The sequence below is a fragment of the Peromyscus maniculatus genome, chromosome 6 (genome assembly GCF_049852395.1).
Source record: "Peromyscus maniculatus bairdii isolate BWxNUB_F1_BW_parent chromosome 6, HU_Pman_BW_mat_3.1, whole genome shotgun sequence".
In the NCBI taxonomy this organism is placed as follows: domain Eukaryota; kingdom Metazoa; phylum Chordata; class Mammalia; order Rodentia; family Cricetidae; genus Peromyscus; species Peromyscus maniculatus.
Window position 1 is genome coordinate 121,738,274 of NC_134857.1, and position 18,278 is coordinate 121,756,551.

Consider the following 18,278-nt stretch of genomic DNA (forward strand, 5'->3'; position numbering starts at 1 on the left):
AAGTCTTCATTTGTATAATTTGTAAAATAATAAGGTGGAGATAAATGATCTCAGGATCCCTTCAAGCCTTACAATTTTAATATTTCTGAAGGGCTACTATATTAATGACTTTTTCTAGATCTGGTAGAAAGGAGTAACTGATACAATCAATATTTTAGTTTTATTTTCAGGGAGCCTGGGGTTACTTTCCATTAAAATTAATATGGTTATACACTTTAATCCTATCACAGAGTTGTAGCAAGAATATTTTTACTAATAATAATATAGACATTACAGAACATTAAAAACCAGCCACATTAGTATTAGGTGTTTTGAAGGAAACGTCAACACTGACTGACAGACTGACCTGATGACTTGATTGCAGTGAGCACACATGGGAGTCCGCTTCCCGGCTGGAATGTGCTCGGCTCTCTGCACGAGGGTGTCTTGGTCACTTGGTGGCCCCACAGCTGAGTTCGCAGGGCCCCCTGTACCTGAAGAAGTTGCATTGTTTGTAATTCTTCCAGTAGAAGGTGCTAGAAGTGAAATGCAAGAGAGTCAGAATGTGAACAAGCTAAATATGAACTTTTCCTAATAACAAATACTGGTTATCTGTTGACACCGTGGCAAAGTTATAACTGTGCTGTAGCTAAACAGGTGAACAGAGAATATAAACCCAAGGATTAGCACAAAATATGAGTGACAACCATGGTGTGAACCCACTCCTTTCCTACTTTCACAGGAGACATGGTTAGGTGAGCATCATAGGTGACATATTTTTTCCCATCTAGTTATCTCTGCTCACCTGAACTAATTAAACTTAGTTCTAAATATACCACAGGCACACAAGAAACTTCAGTGTGTTGGAGATAAAAAGCTCACTCACTCGACTCTCTTTCAGTTTGTATTTCTCAAGAAAACCACATCATCAGTTACCAGGCATGCCGATGCCGACTAGTTACCCAGGACCATCCCTAATCCTTCCTGAGCAGCTCTGGTAAGAACAGGTCCAGATTTGGCCGATTTGGCCTCCCCTTATCCATTCCTACAATGCTTCCTGTTGAGATCCCCCATGTTTTCTTTCTGGAGGAGCTGCCAAGATGGCTTTCTCCCTTATAGCCACTTTCCCAGTGACCACTGCAGATTGTAATGCTGGCAAACCACAGTTCTGTCAAGTGGTTGAGGTGTCTCCCTGCTCTCTGACCAGTGTGTGTAGTACATGTCTCTCTGCACTGTACACAAGTCCTTCTAGTGACATCCTTCTCAGTGTCACTTTCCCCCACTCTGCCTTCACTTGGGGCCACAGCAATCCTACACTGCCTCCCGTTTACTTGCACATATGACCTTCTGTGCACAGGTTGTCCTTGCTCCCTTCCCCTTGTTTACATTTTAAGGCTCAATTCCTCCATGAACTATTTCAGACCCTCATCCTGACCCCCATCTACCATGGTTCCTTCCACATAACAGAGATCAAATATTTGTCCCCTAGGTTCCCATAACTTTCATGAATGCCTTAATTATTCTACTAATACTTCCGTGTATTTTCTTCTTCAATATAGCATGTTCCTAAGACCTCTTAATCCTATTCTTCAACAAATACAATCTCTGAAATGAACGAATAAATCAATCAATACAATCAATACATTAGTGAGGAAGCACAAATAGGTCTAAACCAGCAGAGAGGGCTTCTCTTTATCCACAAACAATTCAAGTCTAATGGGCTAGAAAATACACACATTTAAATGGTTTAAAGGGAACAATTTAAATGAAAAGTATACACCTACAACACAAAACCAATACTGTGTGATACATATATTCTTCTATGCCCACACAAGTAGACAACATCTATTAAAGGTGTATTAGAATTCTGTAAAATTAATTAAGATAGTTTTAAGGATGTTTTTCCTTCATTGGAATAAAACCTGTTGGCAAGGATTTGCAGTTGCCGATCCCAAAGCACTGCATTTCAACAGCACTGTGTGTGGTGCTCACTCTATGAAAAGAGCTTTCAACACCAGGGAGCCCGACAAGGGTGGGAACGCATTTCCACTCCCTTTGGCTTACATATTCTCTTAAACAAGTGGGCAAGGTCATTCCTGCCATATCCACTCCGAGTATCTTCTTGGTACTTCGTTTACTCTCACATTACAACCCTACCCTCACCTCTACAGCTCTTCAGTTTCTATGCACAGGTTTGCTATCTCTTGAGACACTCGGAAGCATTTTCCACGCTCAGTCTGGAAGTCTTTACATTTAAAGCATGCCAATGGGTCTCCTCTTGGGCACACTACAGCTTTTCCTGAGAACCTCCCTTTTTAAAATCTCCCATGTAGGCAGGCACAGATGGCAAGCTTCTGCTTCCCACGTCCCTAATGCTTCATGTTTAGACTCTAGTAACTACTTCATAGTAAGTGTTTTCAAGTCAATCCCACCCCCATCCAAACTGTACCCTATCATTTGAATTATGGTTTTGAATTCCTTAAGTCTAGACAAGTTTCATCACTATTCCAGCTGCAATCTGTGACTTCTTCCATTTCCCCATTTCTTGTGACACATGTGTGCGTTCTGTGACTTCTTCCATTTCCCCATTTCTTGTGACACATGCTTGCGTGCATACACACACACACACACTTTGCTCAGGGCCCCTTTTAGAAAACCATACTGAACACCATCTCTGTAACCTTCAGCCAGTGAAATGTCCAGTAAGTGCAGCTTCCTTACTTCCCCTCGCCCTCGTCTGTAAGATCATAAACATTTTGCTTTCTTCTCCAAAGTCTATGCTGACTACTATGGTAGAAGCGCTCTCTTTCTCTTTTAACATCTATCACACTTTGCCTGGATAATTCACATATATTTATCAAACTCCTGTTCACATCTTCTCTTCTCCGAGTCAATTAGTTCTCAAAATGGGTACAATATATCCACTCTTTCTTTTCCACTAGAAAACCGCCTTAAGGACAGAAAGTGAAAAGACCAACGGGGAAGAGAAGGACACAGCTCCCTTTGCTGTTTCCGCCCTCAGACTACACAGAAAGCTATTTCTTAAGTGTGGATTAGAGTTAGGGTTTCAAATGGGAAAGTTACTAATTGGAAAATCTGGAAATCAGACCTCAAAGAGAATGAAACCCTTTCATCTACCGTATCACATTATCTATGCATAAGCCCTAAAGTACTGAGTCATCCGGACATTTTATAACAATAAATGAGTACAAAAATTCTCAAACAGTCACTGTGGGACATAATCCATCTGGCACAGGCCTCAAGAAGGTACACGAGGAACTAACTTATTTATATGAGAAGCATTTTTAATCACAAAACATGTAGCTGGATCATAAATACAAATAAGAAGGCTCCAAGTCCTCCTGCTTTCTATTAGTCTCATGTACACCACCTCAGATATGAAGGAAATTCTCACACACATCTGTTTGCTGCTGCGTGCTAGCACCCGGGCTGGCACACAAAGCTATGTAGTCCCTGCTAACAACTGAGCCCTGAGCAGTTCCAAGGCAGACTTACTTACAATGTGGATAAAATACTATTTCTTCAGACTGGGTCTCACACGTCTCTAGTACAGGAACAGCTAACATCTGAACAATGAAGTGCCATCCTGTGGCTCAAATCACTTGGCAAGATGAGTTGCAAGAACATGAGGCACCGGGTGAACGATAGAACGTGAGCCCTGTTCCCGCGAGGATTCCTGCACCACCTCAGAAAAACAGTCTGCCATGGAGACCAAATGCTTCAAATGTATTGAACCCTCTGTAAAGGTGATCCATCTTGATGACAGTTTACTTATTTGTAACATTTTTTCTTTCTTTTTACTTTCTAGTAAGACAGTCACAGAGGAACATGGCACCAGTCCCATTTCACAACGTGGACATACAAGCCACGAGTCAGTCAGGAGTCAGTACAGTGTCACAGGAGCATTGGGAAGTGAATTCCACTTTACATTAGATTTCTTCTTCACCCTTAATCCTGAACAAGTTTCATTAAATTTGGATTCTTTTTGGAGAATTTCTACCTCAGTGGAACCTTGTTTGAAATGTTTCCTTTTGTAATAAACATATTTCAGCAGAACTCTTAGCTACTCACTAAACCATGAGAATGTCCCCTTCATTAACTAAAATTGCTACCTTAGTTTTTTAAGGGTTAAAAATGACACAGATCCATACCTGACCTTTCCTTTTGCTTTTCAACACTTGGTATTTACAGAGATTAACATCAAATAAGTTAAACTGGTATTAAATAATTTATCAGTATACTAGATGGCTCTCAGCATATAAAAAAGGATTTGTTAAAACAATCAAGTAAAATACACAGAATAAAAAGTAGTTGAATTGATAGTTTTAAAAATATTTGTCATGATGTATCTCTTATAATCTGTGACTTCTTACATCTCTCCATTCCTTACCATGCACTCTTACACACACGTGTATACACACACACACACACACACACACACACACACACACATCCACAAAACCCTACACACAAAACCACTCACACATCTATGAACTCTTGTGTCTGTTGAAAGGTTAAAGGAAATAGAGAAGAACAGACTTGTTTCATCATTACAACAGCGTGATTGTTTAGCACTCAACAGATCAAGAATGCACAGAAAAGGACAGTGACTGCCCAAGGCCATGAAATTAAGCAACTGGTCCATGAACTACTCAGCCTTGAGTGTTGTGCTCGGTTTAGCAGTATGAATATGAACTATTTCTGGATTTTGAAGTTTATAGAAGGTTATAGACTAGTAAATAATCGATTGTGTTAAAGTAGGATGCAGTGTAGGTATGTTTCTCAAAGCCACAAGTAACGTGGCTTTGTGTCCCCATCCAAGGTGCTATGAGATGGTGGTGGACCCTTTCATAAGGTGGAGCCTAATAGGTATTTTGTGGGGGCATGATCTCCTGATGTTGGCTGTTAGGTGAATGGGCTTCCTCTGCCACATGATCCCACCATGATGATACTTCATCACAGATTCACAAGCAGAAAAGGACAATGGACTGAAACCTGTGCAACTACCCACTGATTAGATGTGAGGCCTGCTCCACAGAGAACTCATGCCTGGTACCATAAGCCTAGCTAATAACAGGCATGGTGAGTCCATCCCTAAGTGGGGAAAACTAAATTCACATTATCAAGCTGCCTTTTAAATATATGTTTGTACTCATAGACAAAATCCCTAAGCTTTAATCAGAGAGGCATCTCTTTACAGTGACTTGACAGTGAATATAGAGACTTGTGGATGCCCAAGAAGCTAAAATAAGTGACAACTGAGGACTCATCCCTAAACTACACGTTTACATGGAGAAGACCTCAAGGTTGGGAAAACTCTGTGGAAGTATGTAAGAAATAGAAATACAGTGAAGAAGTGTGAAATGCCAACCTCTAAACTCCATATAGCCATCTGCAACCACGAATTCACAGCTGTAGTTACCTGCACCAGGCCTATGTAAGACAGGTCCTGTCAACAATTGGTTAATGTAGGAGCTCACAGGACTCTTGTGATTTACAACTCAAAGTCCACCAAGGTCCTCTCCAACTGATAAGCAAGTTTAAGTGCACTAGTATCAGATTTTTTCCTTTACTGAAAAAAGGTCTACACTCAAAGACTCTATGTACCAGGCAGTGGACTAACCATTGAACTATTGGCTCTTGCCAGTGTCTAGGAGAGGAGGACTCATTGTCTCCAGTCTACACCTAACCTACTGCTGAGCCTACCAAACTATAGTATAGAGCTCCAAACCCATGGCCACAGCCCTGGTTAAACTCAGTAGGTCACAAACAAGACAAACAGATGTGAACCTGTAGGGAAGAGGTTGTAGGGGGATTGGAGAGGGTAGGGGTGTGTGAGAGTTGACAGTATGTATCAAGTACATTTGTCTAAGTTGTCAAATAACTAATTTATTTTTACAAATCTTAAAAATAGTAAGGAAAATAAACCTTTAATCTTTTAATGTTGATTATTATCTTGTGTATTTTTTCACCCATAGAAAGCTGATTAACACATGGAGTAAGTACTAGGAGTTGGAAAGATAGTAAGTTTATCAATTAGTTAATCATTCAGCAAGTATGTTGGGTAGTTTTTGTCAACTTGACACAATCCTAGACATAACTGCGAACAGGAGTCACAGCTGAGGAACTGCACAGCTGAGGAACTGCCATTATCTTCTATCGTATCCGTGGGGCACTTCCTTGATTAGTAACTGATGTGAGAACATCCAGGCCACTGTGGGTGCCACCACTAGGCAAGTGGTTCTGGGTTGTATAAGAAAGCAAGCTAAGCAATCCACAGAGCGAATTCAGTTCCTGCAACCAGATTACCACCTTGAGTTCCTGCCTTAATTTCCCTTCATGGTGGGCTATATAAGATGAAATAAACTGTTTTCTCCTCTCAGAATTGCTGTGGTCATGGTGCTTTCCACAGCAATAAAAAAAGCAAACTAGGATGGGGAGCATATACGAAAAGCCTAATGAACAGACATGACAGAAAGGACAAATATACAATAGATGACAGCATGCACAGCCTTGGTCCTCAGATGGGTGAGGCCTTAAAAAAAAAAAAAAACTTTTGTTGTCATTCATCTCAATACAGTCAGAATTTGAGTATGTGAACTCAGAACAAATATCTAAAGCTGTGACGATGATCAAAGAGTCGCCAGCATATTTACATTTGAGTTACAGAACTGAACTATATGCAGTGAAAGTAGAAAATAGAGGTGCTCCTTGGACAGAAAACAAGCAGTGTAAGAACCTTAAAGACAGACTTGTAGGAGGAAATCTAGGAGAATATACCACAGAAGCCAATAAAGGAAAAGGTGGGAAATCTGGCCCCTTAAATGACGCCTACTCCCAAGTCTTTATCTCTATGAATGTATTCATTTAAACACATATAACGAATCAATTACATGCCATGTTCTTTGCTAGTGACTACTTTGACTCACTATACTATGAAGGCAAATGCGATGCTCAAGCATGACAGAAATGTGGAAGTTCTAACTCCTTGATCAGCTTAGGAGAGACCAATCATAATCAAGATGATTACTCTCTACTATTTTAATTTTTCATTTCCTTACTATGCTGCCCTAGTTAGCTTCAGCTGTCAACCTGACACAGCCTAGAGTTATCTGAAGGCATCTCAACTAAGGACTGGCCAGATCAAGTTGACCTATGGCCATGTCTATAAGTAGGTCTTGACTGAGGACTGAAGTGGAAGGGACCAGCCCACTGTGGGTGGCACCATACCTAGCCAGGTGGCCCTGAGCTAAATAAGGGTACAGAGCCAGAGAAAAAGCAAGAGGACAAGCCAGCAAGAAGCCTTTGTCCACCGTTTTTGTTTATTAGTTCCTGTTCCAACTTCTCTCAGTGATGGACTATGATGTGGAAGTCTAAGCCAAATAAAACCTTTCCTCCTCAAATTGCTTCCGGTCAGAGTGCTTTATTACAGCAACAGAGGTCAAAATGAGCGTACTTGGATAATTTAGGAATAATGTATTAAAGCACTATTTTTCCCTTTTTGCTTGTAAAACTATCATTCAAGATACAACAAACCTGTCCTAGAGCCTCTAACAGTTTAGATTATATTAAGACATTAGTATATTCTGTAATAGGCTATTTTATATTCCACAATGATATTTTTTTCTTTCTTTAAACATGGCTACTTATTCCTTAAGTCATTAAAGCTAATAGATGCAAAATTCTTTAAATAAAGCATATGCATGTAAGGGTTGATACCTTATATTTAAAAAAAACATTTAATAGGAGTACACATTTGTGTTTGTATGTTTATGAATAAATAAGCAAAATAAAATTATGCTAATTAACATAGAAATAACCATAAAAACTATGATTCCTTATAAAAATCATGTAATATTTTACTTTAATTGTCAGAAGAATAAGGCTGAAAATGTTAATGAATATGAATGTTTCCAGAAAGGAAAAATGACAAGTGTCCACTGCTCCAACAAAACAGAAGTCAGAGATGAGTTATGATGTGTAAAACAACTGTTTGAATGGCAAGCGCTGTCTTTATTAGAAACCCTGGGGGTTGTATAAATAACTGGTCCTTACTGAAGTGACACTCTGCCATTCTTGGGGAGATAAAGACTTGTAACTCAACAGTGGAGTATGTTCTCAAAGGTATGGTAGAAATTTTAACACATAAAAACTTGAGTAGCAGTATGGCAACACACATGCATATAATTGTGGACAGTGAGTCTAACTTCTCTGCCCCTTCTGCAACCACCTTAAACAGACGATGGCCAAGAGAAAATGTACAGGGTCTGTGCATTTTTTTCCTATCAAGCTCCTTATGCTGAAAGCATAAACAACAGTCTACTTTTCATAATCCAGGCGTGAAATCATATCCATCAAAAATGGAAAAAGTTAAGCCAAGATCTAAGATCAGAGGATACTCTGAAGTTTGTGCAATTTTTATTAAATGGAATAAAGGACTTGCTTAATTCAATGATTAAAAGCTAGCTTGGACAGATTCAGCCCTTATCATCTATGTAAGCAGTGGAGAATGCTGGCATGTATGCCATGAAGAATGGAAACAGGTGCACAGAAGGCTAAGTATCAAGTAGCCGCGGCTTCACGAGGACAGGTTCTTCCATTAGCACCATCCTTTCAACTCGAAGAACCCAGATTAAACTGGATCTAGAATGTCTTAATTAAAGTGAATATAGGGATTGGATTAGGTATACTCTCTTTTAATTTTTTTTTATATTGCATGCCTCCAAATATTAGTCAGTACACAGACTTGTCTTTTTCTCTCTATTGAGCTTACACAAAAATTTTCTTTGGGTCACAGTTACAATTACACAGCAGATATTAAAAAAAACACACACACAAGCTGTCAACACAGACGGTTTACTAGCATTAATTAAAGTCAACAAATAATTCATTTCTCACAATATGCACAGCATTTTCTGAATAATTTTATTCATTACGTTGTGATGTGAGACATATGGTGGGAAGACAAGTTCATGCTTGTGCCAAGCTAGTGTTATTCATACAAAGTGGAAAAGAATAAGAGCAAAGGAAAAGAAACAAAAAAGGACCCAGATAAAATATTTATTTTTTAAAATCTAAAAGACTTATTTAGCATGTATCTGTACATTTGTGTGTGTTCCACACCTTTAACTGCTCAGCCATCTTACCAGCACAAACATCTTAAACGGAGAAAGTGAAGTGTAACCCACAGCCTCAGGAATATTACAAAGGATGGTTAAACTTAGCTGAGGGCTGGGGAGGCAGCTCAGCTAGCAAAGGCTGGTTCGAGGCCTCTGATTTCTGCCTCACTATCGATACTGGGCCCTCAGTGGGACCCCTCTTGGATATGATGTTGTTGTGCTGTGTTGTGGAGATCCTGAAGCTTTGGGTGTGCAGGACTGGACCCTTTATGTGCTCCAGCAGTTCATACATGGGGTGGGCCAATTCATAGCCCTGGTTCTGGGTCTGGGTGGTAGCTGGGTTGGTCAGCCTGATTAAATTATTTAAAGTGGGAAAACTCACTTAATCCAGGTTTTCTGCGGTGGGAAGATCCACCTTTAATCTGGGCCATACCTTCTGCTGGCAGCCTATATAATGGATATGGAAGAAAAAGCTCTCTCTTTCTTTGCCTGCTTGCTCTCACTCTTGCTGGCAAGTCTATTCCTTCACTATTATTAGATCCTACTTCTTTGGGATTCTGGAATATACTGAAGACCAGTTGAGGCATTCAGCCTAGTGGATGGAACGACTACTGGATTCTTGGACCTTCTGTTTGCAGGTAGCCATTGTTGGACTAGTTGAACCACAACCTATAAGCCATTTTAAGAAATTACACACACACACACACACACACACACACACACACACACACACACACACACACACACACTGAATACTAGATTTCTAGCTAGGTATGGTGGGTCTCTCCTACAATCCTACCACTGGGAGCCTGAGAATAGAGGATCATGAGTTCAAGATTAACTTTAGCTACACAGTGAATTTGATACAGCCCGGACTACATAAGACTTGGTTTCAATTGACTATAAAAATAATTGTAGAATTTGGCTCATATTTGGATAAGAAAACATGTAAGTATATATATTGAGAATACTTCATTATTTCTAAAGATGTGATAAAAATAACTTTAACATTTTCTCAACAACAACAACAAAACGCCTAATCCGAGAGAAAAGGAGGAGAGAGAAGAAGGACTCATGTTTCCCATATACACAGCATCCTCCTTAGGCAGACAAAGAAGGATCAATACAGAAAGAAAAGAAAATACAAGATTTCATCATGCTAAATGATACTGTTTACTAAGCTGTAGCATTAGAAAAGCCATCACTTGGGCTCAGTTTCCCAATCTGGAAGACAAGAACTACCACAAAATAAATAACTATCACAAATAAAATGAAACCATGTAAACAAACTGTTGACTACATTACAGAGTGTACACAATGGCTCCCAAATCTCAGGTGTTGAACTCTGACAAGAGACTTCAAATGATGAACTCACCCACTCATTCAACCACCACCTAGACGCCAGACACAAAATCTACACCAAGAACTCTACTTAAATGCTATACCCAGAGATAAGCACTTGCCTCCAATCATCTTCTGGAGGTTGATACTGACGAGAAAATAAGTAATTACATGTGAAATAGAGCTGGTACTGCAAAAGGTGCTTCCAGATCCCCAGTTAAGTTTGTATTTACTGAGAAGAATTAGGAAGCATAAGCATTTTTCTTGTACATATGGTTTGAATCCAGAGTTGAGGTTTTTCTGTAAAGAACCATAAAATTACTATTTCAGACTTTGTGTGACTTTTTGACTCTTGCAAATGTGGTGGTCTGAATGGAAATGGCCCCCTGAGGCTCCCAGGGAGTGGCACTATTAGTGGCACCTGTAGGTGTGGCTTGTCAGAGGAAGTGTGTCACTGGGGATGGGCTTTGAGGTTTCTGATGCTCAAGTCAGGGACAGTGTCACTCTCTCTTCCCAATGTCTGCTGAGATGGATGTAGAACTCTCAGCTACCTCCACAGCACCTTGTCTGCCTTCACACTGTCATGCTTTCTGCCATGATAATGGACTAAACCTCTGAACTGCAAGGTAGCCCCCATTAAATGTTTTCCTTTATAAGAGCTGCCATGGTCATAGTGTTTCTTCACAGAAATAAAACTACAACTAAGACAGTAAATATTCAACTATGCCACTGAAGCTGGAAAATAGCTACGGATGATATGTAAAGAAGTGAGCATGGCCACACTTCAATAAAACTTTATTTACAAAAATAAATGGCAGGTAGGCCAGATGTGATCAAGGACACTCGAACCACATGTATGAGATAATAAGAGTAGCAACTCTTTAAGAAAAGCATTTATGACTGAACCTAGGTATTTTCTCTTATAAAAAGATTACTATACTAGCATGAAATGAAATTCGGAAGAAAGAAGGACTTCTACAGCTGTGCCTTCACAACACTGGCCAGCTTCCAACATCAAAAGAAAACATCCATAAATAAGGAAAGGGGATAATTAATGGTGTTACTTTTATTGTTTCCTATTCAAGAAGCATGATTTTAAACTCAAACAAACTTGCTATCTGAGGATAGCAAGCATATTCTCTGCATCACATCCCAATTCTGACAGTGGACAACTTCTCTCAGGTGTCTGTGGCAAGTGAACTATTTAATGATATAAAAATGCAGAGAGCAGATGGCAATAAAACATTATTAGAAGAGATGAAATTCATGTAACTGGTAGCAGTTTACTTACTCATACAAAAATTTAAAAATAGAACCAATAAATCCATCCATCTTAGCTAAGCAAATCAAGTTATCTCGATATATTAGTGTAGCACAAAGCCTACAATGAAGTTTGGGGTGGTTGTAGCAACAGCAATTTCCTTTCTCACCCATATCTACTTTAGCTTTCAAATAAAGATAGAATTTACATCCACTTACAACTGAGATGAACACTATTCAGTCTTTGATCTAATCAAATCTCATAAATAATTGAGTTTTTCTTGGAGAGAAAAATAACATATTAAATCTCTCCCAAGCTCTATCTACCCATAATAAAGTAAAAAAGCTGTATTTTACTTCTAAAATGTACCCCACAGCACAGGCATCATATGATAGAGGGGGTGAATTAACTAGAATCATAGCTAAATCATCTGAATTTCAAACATGTAGTTTAGATGCAAAGAATATGCCACTCAGAGCAGATTTCAGTGGTTGTCAGGCACATGGCTAATTCAATCTGTCCTCAAAAAGAATCCCTTCTATGCTACCTCTACAATCTAGTCCTCCTTACCTAATCACTGATGTGCTCTTGCGACTCAGGAAATGTGCTAGGGTCAAAGTAATAGTCCGCCATATTATAAATTGGACAGTTCCTTTTACTTTTCTCAGAGCCTGTTAACTATGTACATGTAATGACTTAGAGTGTAGACTTGATAAAGATAGTTACCAAAACTGAAAATACAATTAAAACGATTCTATCATTTTATTGTAGATGATGCAGTTTGTTCCTTTCTAGGCTGCTGCTGCATTCAAGTAAGACGATGAGTTCTCCTTCAATAAAGAGTGTAAGACATCTAACACCAGTACATTAAGTACTTTGTAAACTATGTTTTGTCCTTTTCCTTTGACATCTGACCACACTAAATTTACTGTTTCCTAAAATATTTCTAACTGATCACACTTTTATATTACATAACATAAACAAGCTTATTTATAGTGTACTTGCTGAAAATACAACTTACATTCTTTAGAAAGCACTGATTTTTATACTTTCACATCACCATCAATTAAGATCCCTTGCTTTTGCTGCATATTAAAGCTTTTTTGTATCATAGAAAGAAAAGCAAGTCAAGGGTTGGGGAGATGGAAAAGAGAGAGCCAAGTGCTCCCTCTGCACACAGCGAGCAAGAGCTTGGCACATATGTGAAATCAGGCCTGTGGCATGCTTCACCCCAGCAATGAGGAGAAGTGGGGAGACAATCCGGTTAAAACTGTGAGCCTCAGTTTCAATGAGAGACCCTGTCACAAAGACATAAAATGGAGAATAAGAGGAAGACACCCAACGCCAACCTCTGCCCTCCACAGGGGCATGCATAGCGAGCACACCCACACGGGTGATTACACACTAATGCACCATGTATACTTACACACCAAAAAAGAAAAAAAGCAAATTATTACTAAAAACCGTGTGCCACCGGATATAAAGACAAGGATGACTTAGCAGGAATGCTGGGAAAGCTGGGTGTGCAGGCACCTGTCTGCACTCTCACCGGCTGGAAGGGCAGGCACAAGGTGAATCTGAGGCCAACAAGGGCTCCAGCAAGGCTCTGCTGAAAATGGCATTGCATTGAGGTTTCTTCAGTATGTAATATCAGAAGTCAGGAAAGCGGAACACCACATGACGTGTGATGACTGTTTCTCAGTGAGATGCTTTTGTTTTCATCTAAATACCTACACTTGCATGGATGCATTTAATAATAAAAGCCTTTTTTTTCCCTTGCCACTGTCAACAGACGTGAAAGTAAACAAGGCTCAACTGGGAGCTGTGTGGGCACACAATTAAAGAAGGCGTGCAGGTGATGCTGTCCTTACATGGAAGAACTGCTAATGAAAACAGCAAACTAGAATGTTTCAGCAAACCCAACATTACTGTGAGAGAAAATTTGCTGGACAGTCTTATGTCAACTTGACACAAGCTACAGTCATCTGAGAAGAGGGAACCTCAATTAAGAAAATGCCGACATAAGATAGGACTATAGGCAAGCCTGTAGGACATTTTCCTAATTAGTGACTGATGGGGAAGGCCCAGCCCACTGCGGGTAGTACCATCCCTGGGCTGGTGGTCCTGGGTTCTATAAGAAAGCAGGTTGAGCAAGCCAGTAAACAACACCCCTCCATGGCCTCTGTATCAGCTCCTGCCTCCACTTTCCTGCCCTGTTTAAGTACCTGCCCTGATTTCCTTCAGTGATGGACTGTGATGTGTGTGTAAGCCGAAAAAGCCCTTTCCTCTCCAAATTGCTTTGGTCATGGTGTTTTGTGCAGCAATAGAAACTCTAAGATGGAAAACAACAAAACATTTAATTTTTAATGGCTCTTGTACCTAAAGAAAATTCCAAACAATGATTTGGGGAAAGGAATTTTAAGGTATTTATCAAAGATAAATGATAACGTTAATAAATTTATTGAGTATCCCTTACAGATCCCATCAAAGATTTTGAAAATGAGAAAGAAGGAACTATATATTAGGAGAAATAAATGCCTAAGCAAAAGGAAAAGCTGCATACATCAGGCCATCAAAAAGTAACCTTAAGTTTATTTTGAGTGAAGTGAAAGATGCATCTAATCCAGTTTTATATGTTGCAACTTGGCATATTACACTAAAAATCAAATATATAGGCAGCCAATTGTTTATGCCATAGTCTCAATCGCTTACAACCAATCATAACCCGTTAGTGTCCTATAATCTCACAGGAAGCGGCACTATTAGGAGGATGGCTTTGTTGGAGTGGATGTGGCTTTGTTGAAGGAAGTGTGTCGCTGTGGGGGTGGGTGTTGAGGTTTCCTATGCTCTGGATACCACCTAGTGTTTCAGTCAACTTCCTGTTGCCTGCAAGATGTAGGACTCTCAGCTACTACTCCAGCTCCACATCTGCCTGCATGCTGCCATGTTCTCCATCATGATAATGGACTGAACCTCTGAAACTGTAAGCGAGTCACCCCAATCAATTGTTTTCTGTATAAGAGTTGCCCTGATCATGGTGTCTTTTCACAGCAGTAGAAACCCTAAGACAATGTCCATGTGAGATCTGTTTTAGAACCCCTGTAGATACTAAAATCTTCAGATGTACAAGTTCCTTATATAATAACAGCCATCATACTTTAATATAACTTAAGCACATCTCATATACTTAGACTATCTCAGATCCGTAGAGTAACTAATGTGCTGCAAATGCCATGCAAATAGTTGTTATGATATACCATTAAGGGAATGATGACAAGGAAAATGTGTATTTTCAGTTCAGATACATTTTTTTCCCTGTAGTATTTTAAGTCCTAGGCTGACTAAATCCATGGAGGTAAATTCCTGGATACGGGGTGAGATGGGGGATAGGTTGAATGTCTCATCTGTCCAAGCTACATATGATCACTCTGCAGCGTTTTAGAATGTGATGCACAGGGACTGTATCACAGTATTTTCCCTGGGAAAACAGTGGTTAAAGCTGCAACCGAGTCAGGTAAAGATGCTAAGAAGGTCACAGATCTGTTCACCTTGGAACTCTCTTCATTCCTATCACCAGTGCCTAGGATGACTGATACCATCATCACCACCTCTGTGCTGGAGTACCCAAATAACCTCTAACCCAGAGTTCTGGACTCCATTCTTACTCAGTATAGAAAAAAACCAGTGTGGTCTGCTAAGCACATTAAAGCCATGCTGATCTTTCAATAGAGCAAATCTGCCTCTGCTGATACACAGATTACACATCTTGTAATAGCTTCCTTCCAGAAGCAAGCCCACACTGATATCTCCAAGCACTTTCTGGCCAGCACCCCCTCCCCCATTAACCTACTTTCTTTCTTGCCTCTAAAATATCCTGAACAATGCACTTCCTTTAAGAAATCAAACTCTTGAGGTTTTTGTTTTTTCTGTATATGCACAAACATTAAAACCTTTTTCCTGGATAAAATAAAACTTTACCTTAAACAAATATATTTTTCATCTCCATTTCTACTGACACAGACTTCCATGTCTTCTGACCTAGGCCCTATAATCAGACTTAACTTTTCTGTGCATATCTGTTGCCAATTTCTATGCAATATAGTGGTGCTTTGCATTCAAATTTACTGTCCAAAGTAAGGGCAGGCCACACCCTTAATACTCCCACTGCACTCCATTGCTTGGCTCCTTGAGTACAATGAATTCCTAACTTTTTTGAGAGAAAGAAAATTGTGGGATATTTGTACACTGTGTGAAGATGTATTGGTGTGATTGGTGTAATAAAAAGCTGAACAGCCAATAGCTAGGCAGGAGGAATAAGTGGGATTTCTGGATACAGAGAGAGAAACTGGGAAGAAAAATCTAGGCAGTGATTTTTACCAGCAGACTTGGAGCGAGTCAGATTTGCCATACGAAGAAGAGGTAGTCAAGCCACGTGGCAAAAGTAGATTAAATACATATGGGTTAATTAAGTTATAAGAGCTGGTTGGGGAAAAGCCTAAGCTAAAGCCAAGCTTTCTTAATTAATAATAAGTCTGAGTCATTATTTGCCGGCTAGCTGTCCAAAGGTAATCCAACAAGAAAGCTTGCTATAGAAAATCTGGTCATGGTTAAATTATTGCTAATATTTTGAATTACTGGACAAGAAGACAGCATCAATTACAGTATTGCTTATGTTCACCACCTTTAACATAATTTAATGATGCATGAGACTAGCATGCCCTTGTTCTTAGCACTTTGTTATTTTTAAATAGTTGATATATCGGATACTGCTTTTGCCTTTGTTCAGAAACACTTAAAGGAATTTCAAGCCCAATAGGAGGACTGAACACTATCACAAAAAAATGAAGGTTGTATCCCCAAAATTACATGAAGAGTTCCAAAATAAGACAAGTTGGTCTATGCACTCACTCACTGACATTTGCCAAAGGAACTGTCACGTAATGGGCAGGTGCTCTAAAGCAAGGGTTGGTAAGTCTTGGCTGGGCCCATCAAGGGCTATAAAAACAGTAGACAACACATAGAAACAGTTAAAATGAACATGATGAATTCAATGGTAACGGCATTCTCAAACTTGTATAAGACAAAGAGTAAGTGCCCAGCTGGATGGCCCAATGAAACTGTACAAAGTGGCAAATGGTCTTTGAATAGAAGAGTTTCAGGAGTAGGAGGGCAGGCAAAGGACTTCACACAGAGCAGCCTGTGCGAGGCATGGGGGTACATGAGTAAAGAATGCTAGGGACCTTAGCAGGATGGAGCTAGAAACAGGAGCAACCTTACAGGAGGAGGCTGCAGAAGACAGCTGAGGCGAGGAGGAAACTCACCGAAGGCCCCACGAAAAAGCCACACTACCTGCAGCAGGGAGCTCAAAACATTCGCAGACATGGAAGCTATGTGGCATCTGTTTTGCTGGCTCCTAACAGTATAAGTTATCGGCACTGTTAGGAAAGGATCAAAGGGTGAAATCTGAGCCCTTCTTGCCCTATCTTCTACACCCCAAGCACGTTAATGCATCAATGCATCAGATCATCTGTTCATAACAGGGTCGGTCACAAAGGTACTTTAAGATCCTTATTTTATCAAAGAAACTGTAGGCTCAAAAGTGTTAGCCTCAGAGCTGGGCACAGTGCTACAAACCTATAATCAGAGCTGCTATGGAAGCAGCAGTAGAAGAATCTCCAATTTGAAGTCTGCCTGAGCCATACAATGAGACCCTGCTTAAAAAACCAGAAACACTGGCCTTCTAAAACTCATATCCCGTGGGCACAAATTATATACACCAGAGCCACCACCACCACCACACAACTGAGTTCAACGAACAATGGAGCCTGACCTAGTAAGGCACTGCTTGTATTCCAGCAAATTCATTTTCATTTTGTGTTTGATTAAGCTAATTAATGTATTCCAACACAAAATGGCCCTTTGTGCCTTCATGAAAATACGTTTTACTATATTTGGAAAGACAGTAATACTTTTATACATGTATTTGCATCTAGTGAGTTTAGTTTACCTAATCTGGTAATCATAACTCACTAGGAATCTAGAAAAAGCATTACATAGCAAATTAGGTCACATACAAAAACACAGAAATATATTTTTAAACTCTTACTATTAAATTTACAAACGTTTAAAATACTCAGCTAACCATTTATTTATATACAATATGAAGTTTTCATGAATTAAAAATTTAATAGATATATAAATATTGAGGCTGAAGGACATAGCTCAGTGGTATGGCACATGCCTAGCATGTGAGACCCTGGGTTTAATCTCCAGCTCTGCAAACAAACAAAAGTGAATTCCATATAGGCTTTAAAAAACAGAAATCTCAATTCTGACAAATAACAAGGAAAAAAATCACATTTTAATGCCTTCTCTAGATTCAGGTCACTGTTTTGAAAGAGATCATTCCATGTCATTCATGAAAGTCATTTTACAGAGACATGAGCGAGCAGGCAGGAGTACTTACTGCTGCTGACTTACTCCAAACTCAACTCGGATTCTTACTTCTTTTGTATCAATATTTTCCACAGACTATGAGCTTTTAAACACTTTGCATC

At 39.6% G+C, this 18,278-nt stretch overlaps 1 protein-coding gene across 8 annotated transcripts in view; it reads right to left on the reverse strand.

Annotated features, from left to right (window-relative positions):
• Pdlim5 (PDZ and LIM domain 5) overlaps window positions 1–18,278 on the reverse strand; it is a 170,367-nt gene that overhangs the window by 21,572 nt on the left and 130,517 nt on the right. For all 8 annotated transcript variants that reach the window (XM_042280023.2, XM_016004737.2, XM_042280022.2 and 5 more), the window contains one exon: window positions 347–515. In XM_042280023.2, coding sequence (XP_042135957.1) covers window positions 347–515 — 169 coding nt within the window. The remainder of the gene's footprint in view (window positions 1–346; window positions 516–18,278) is intronic.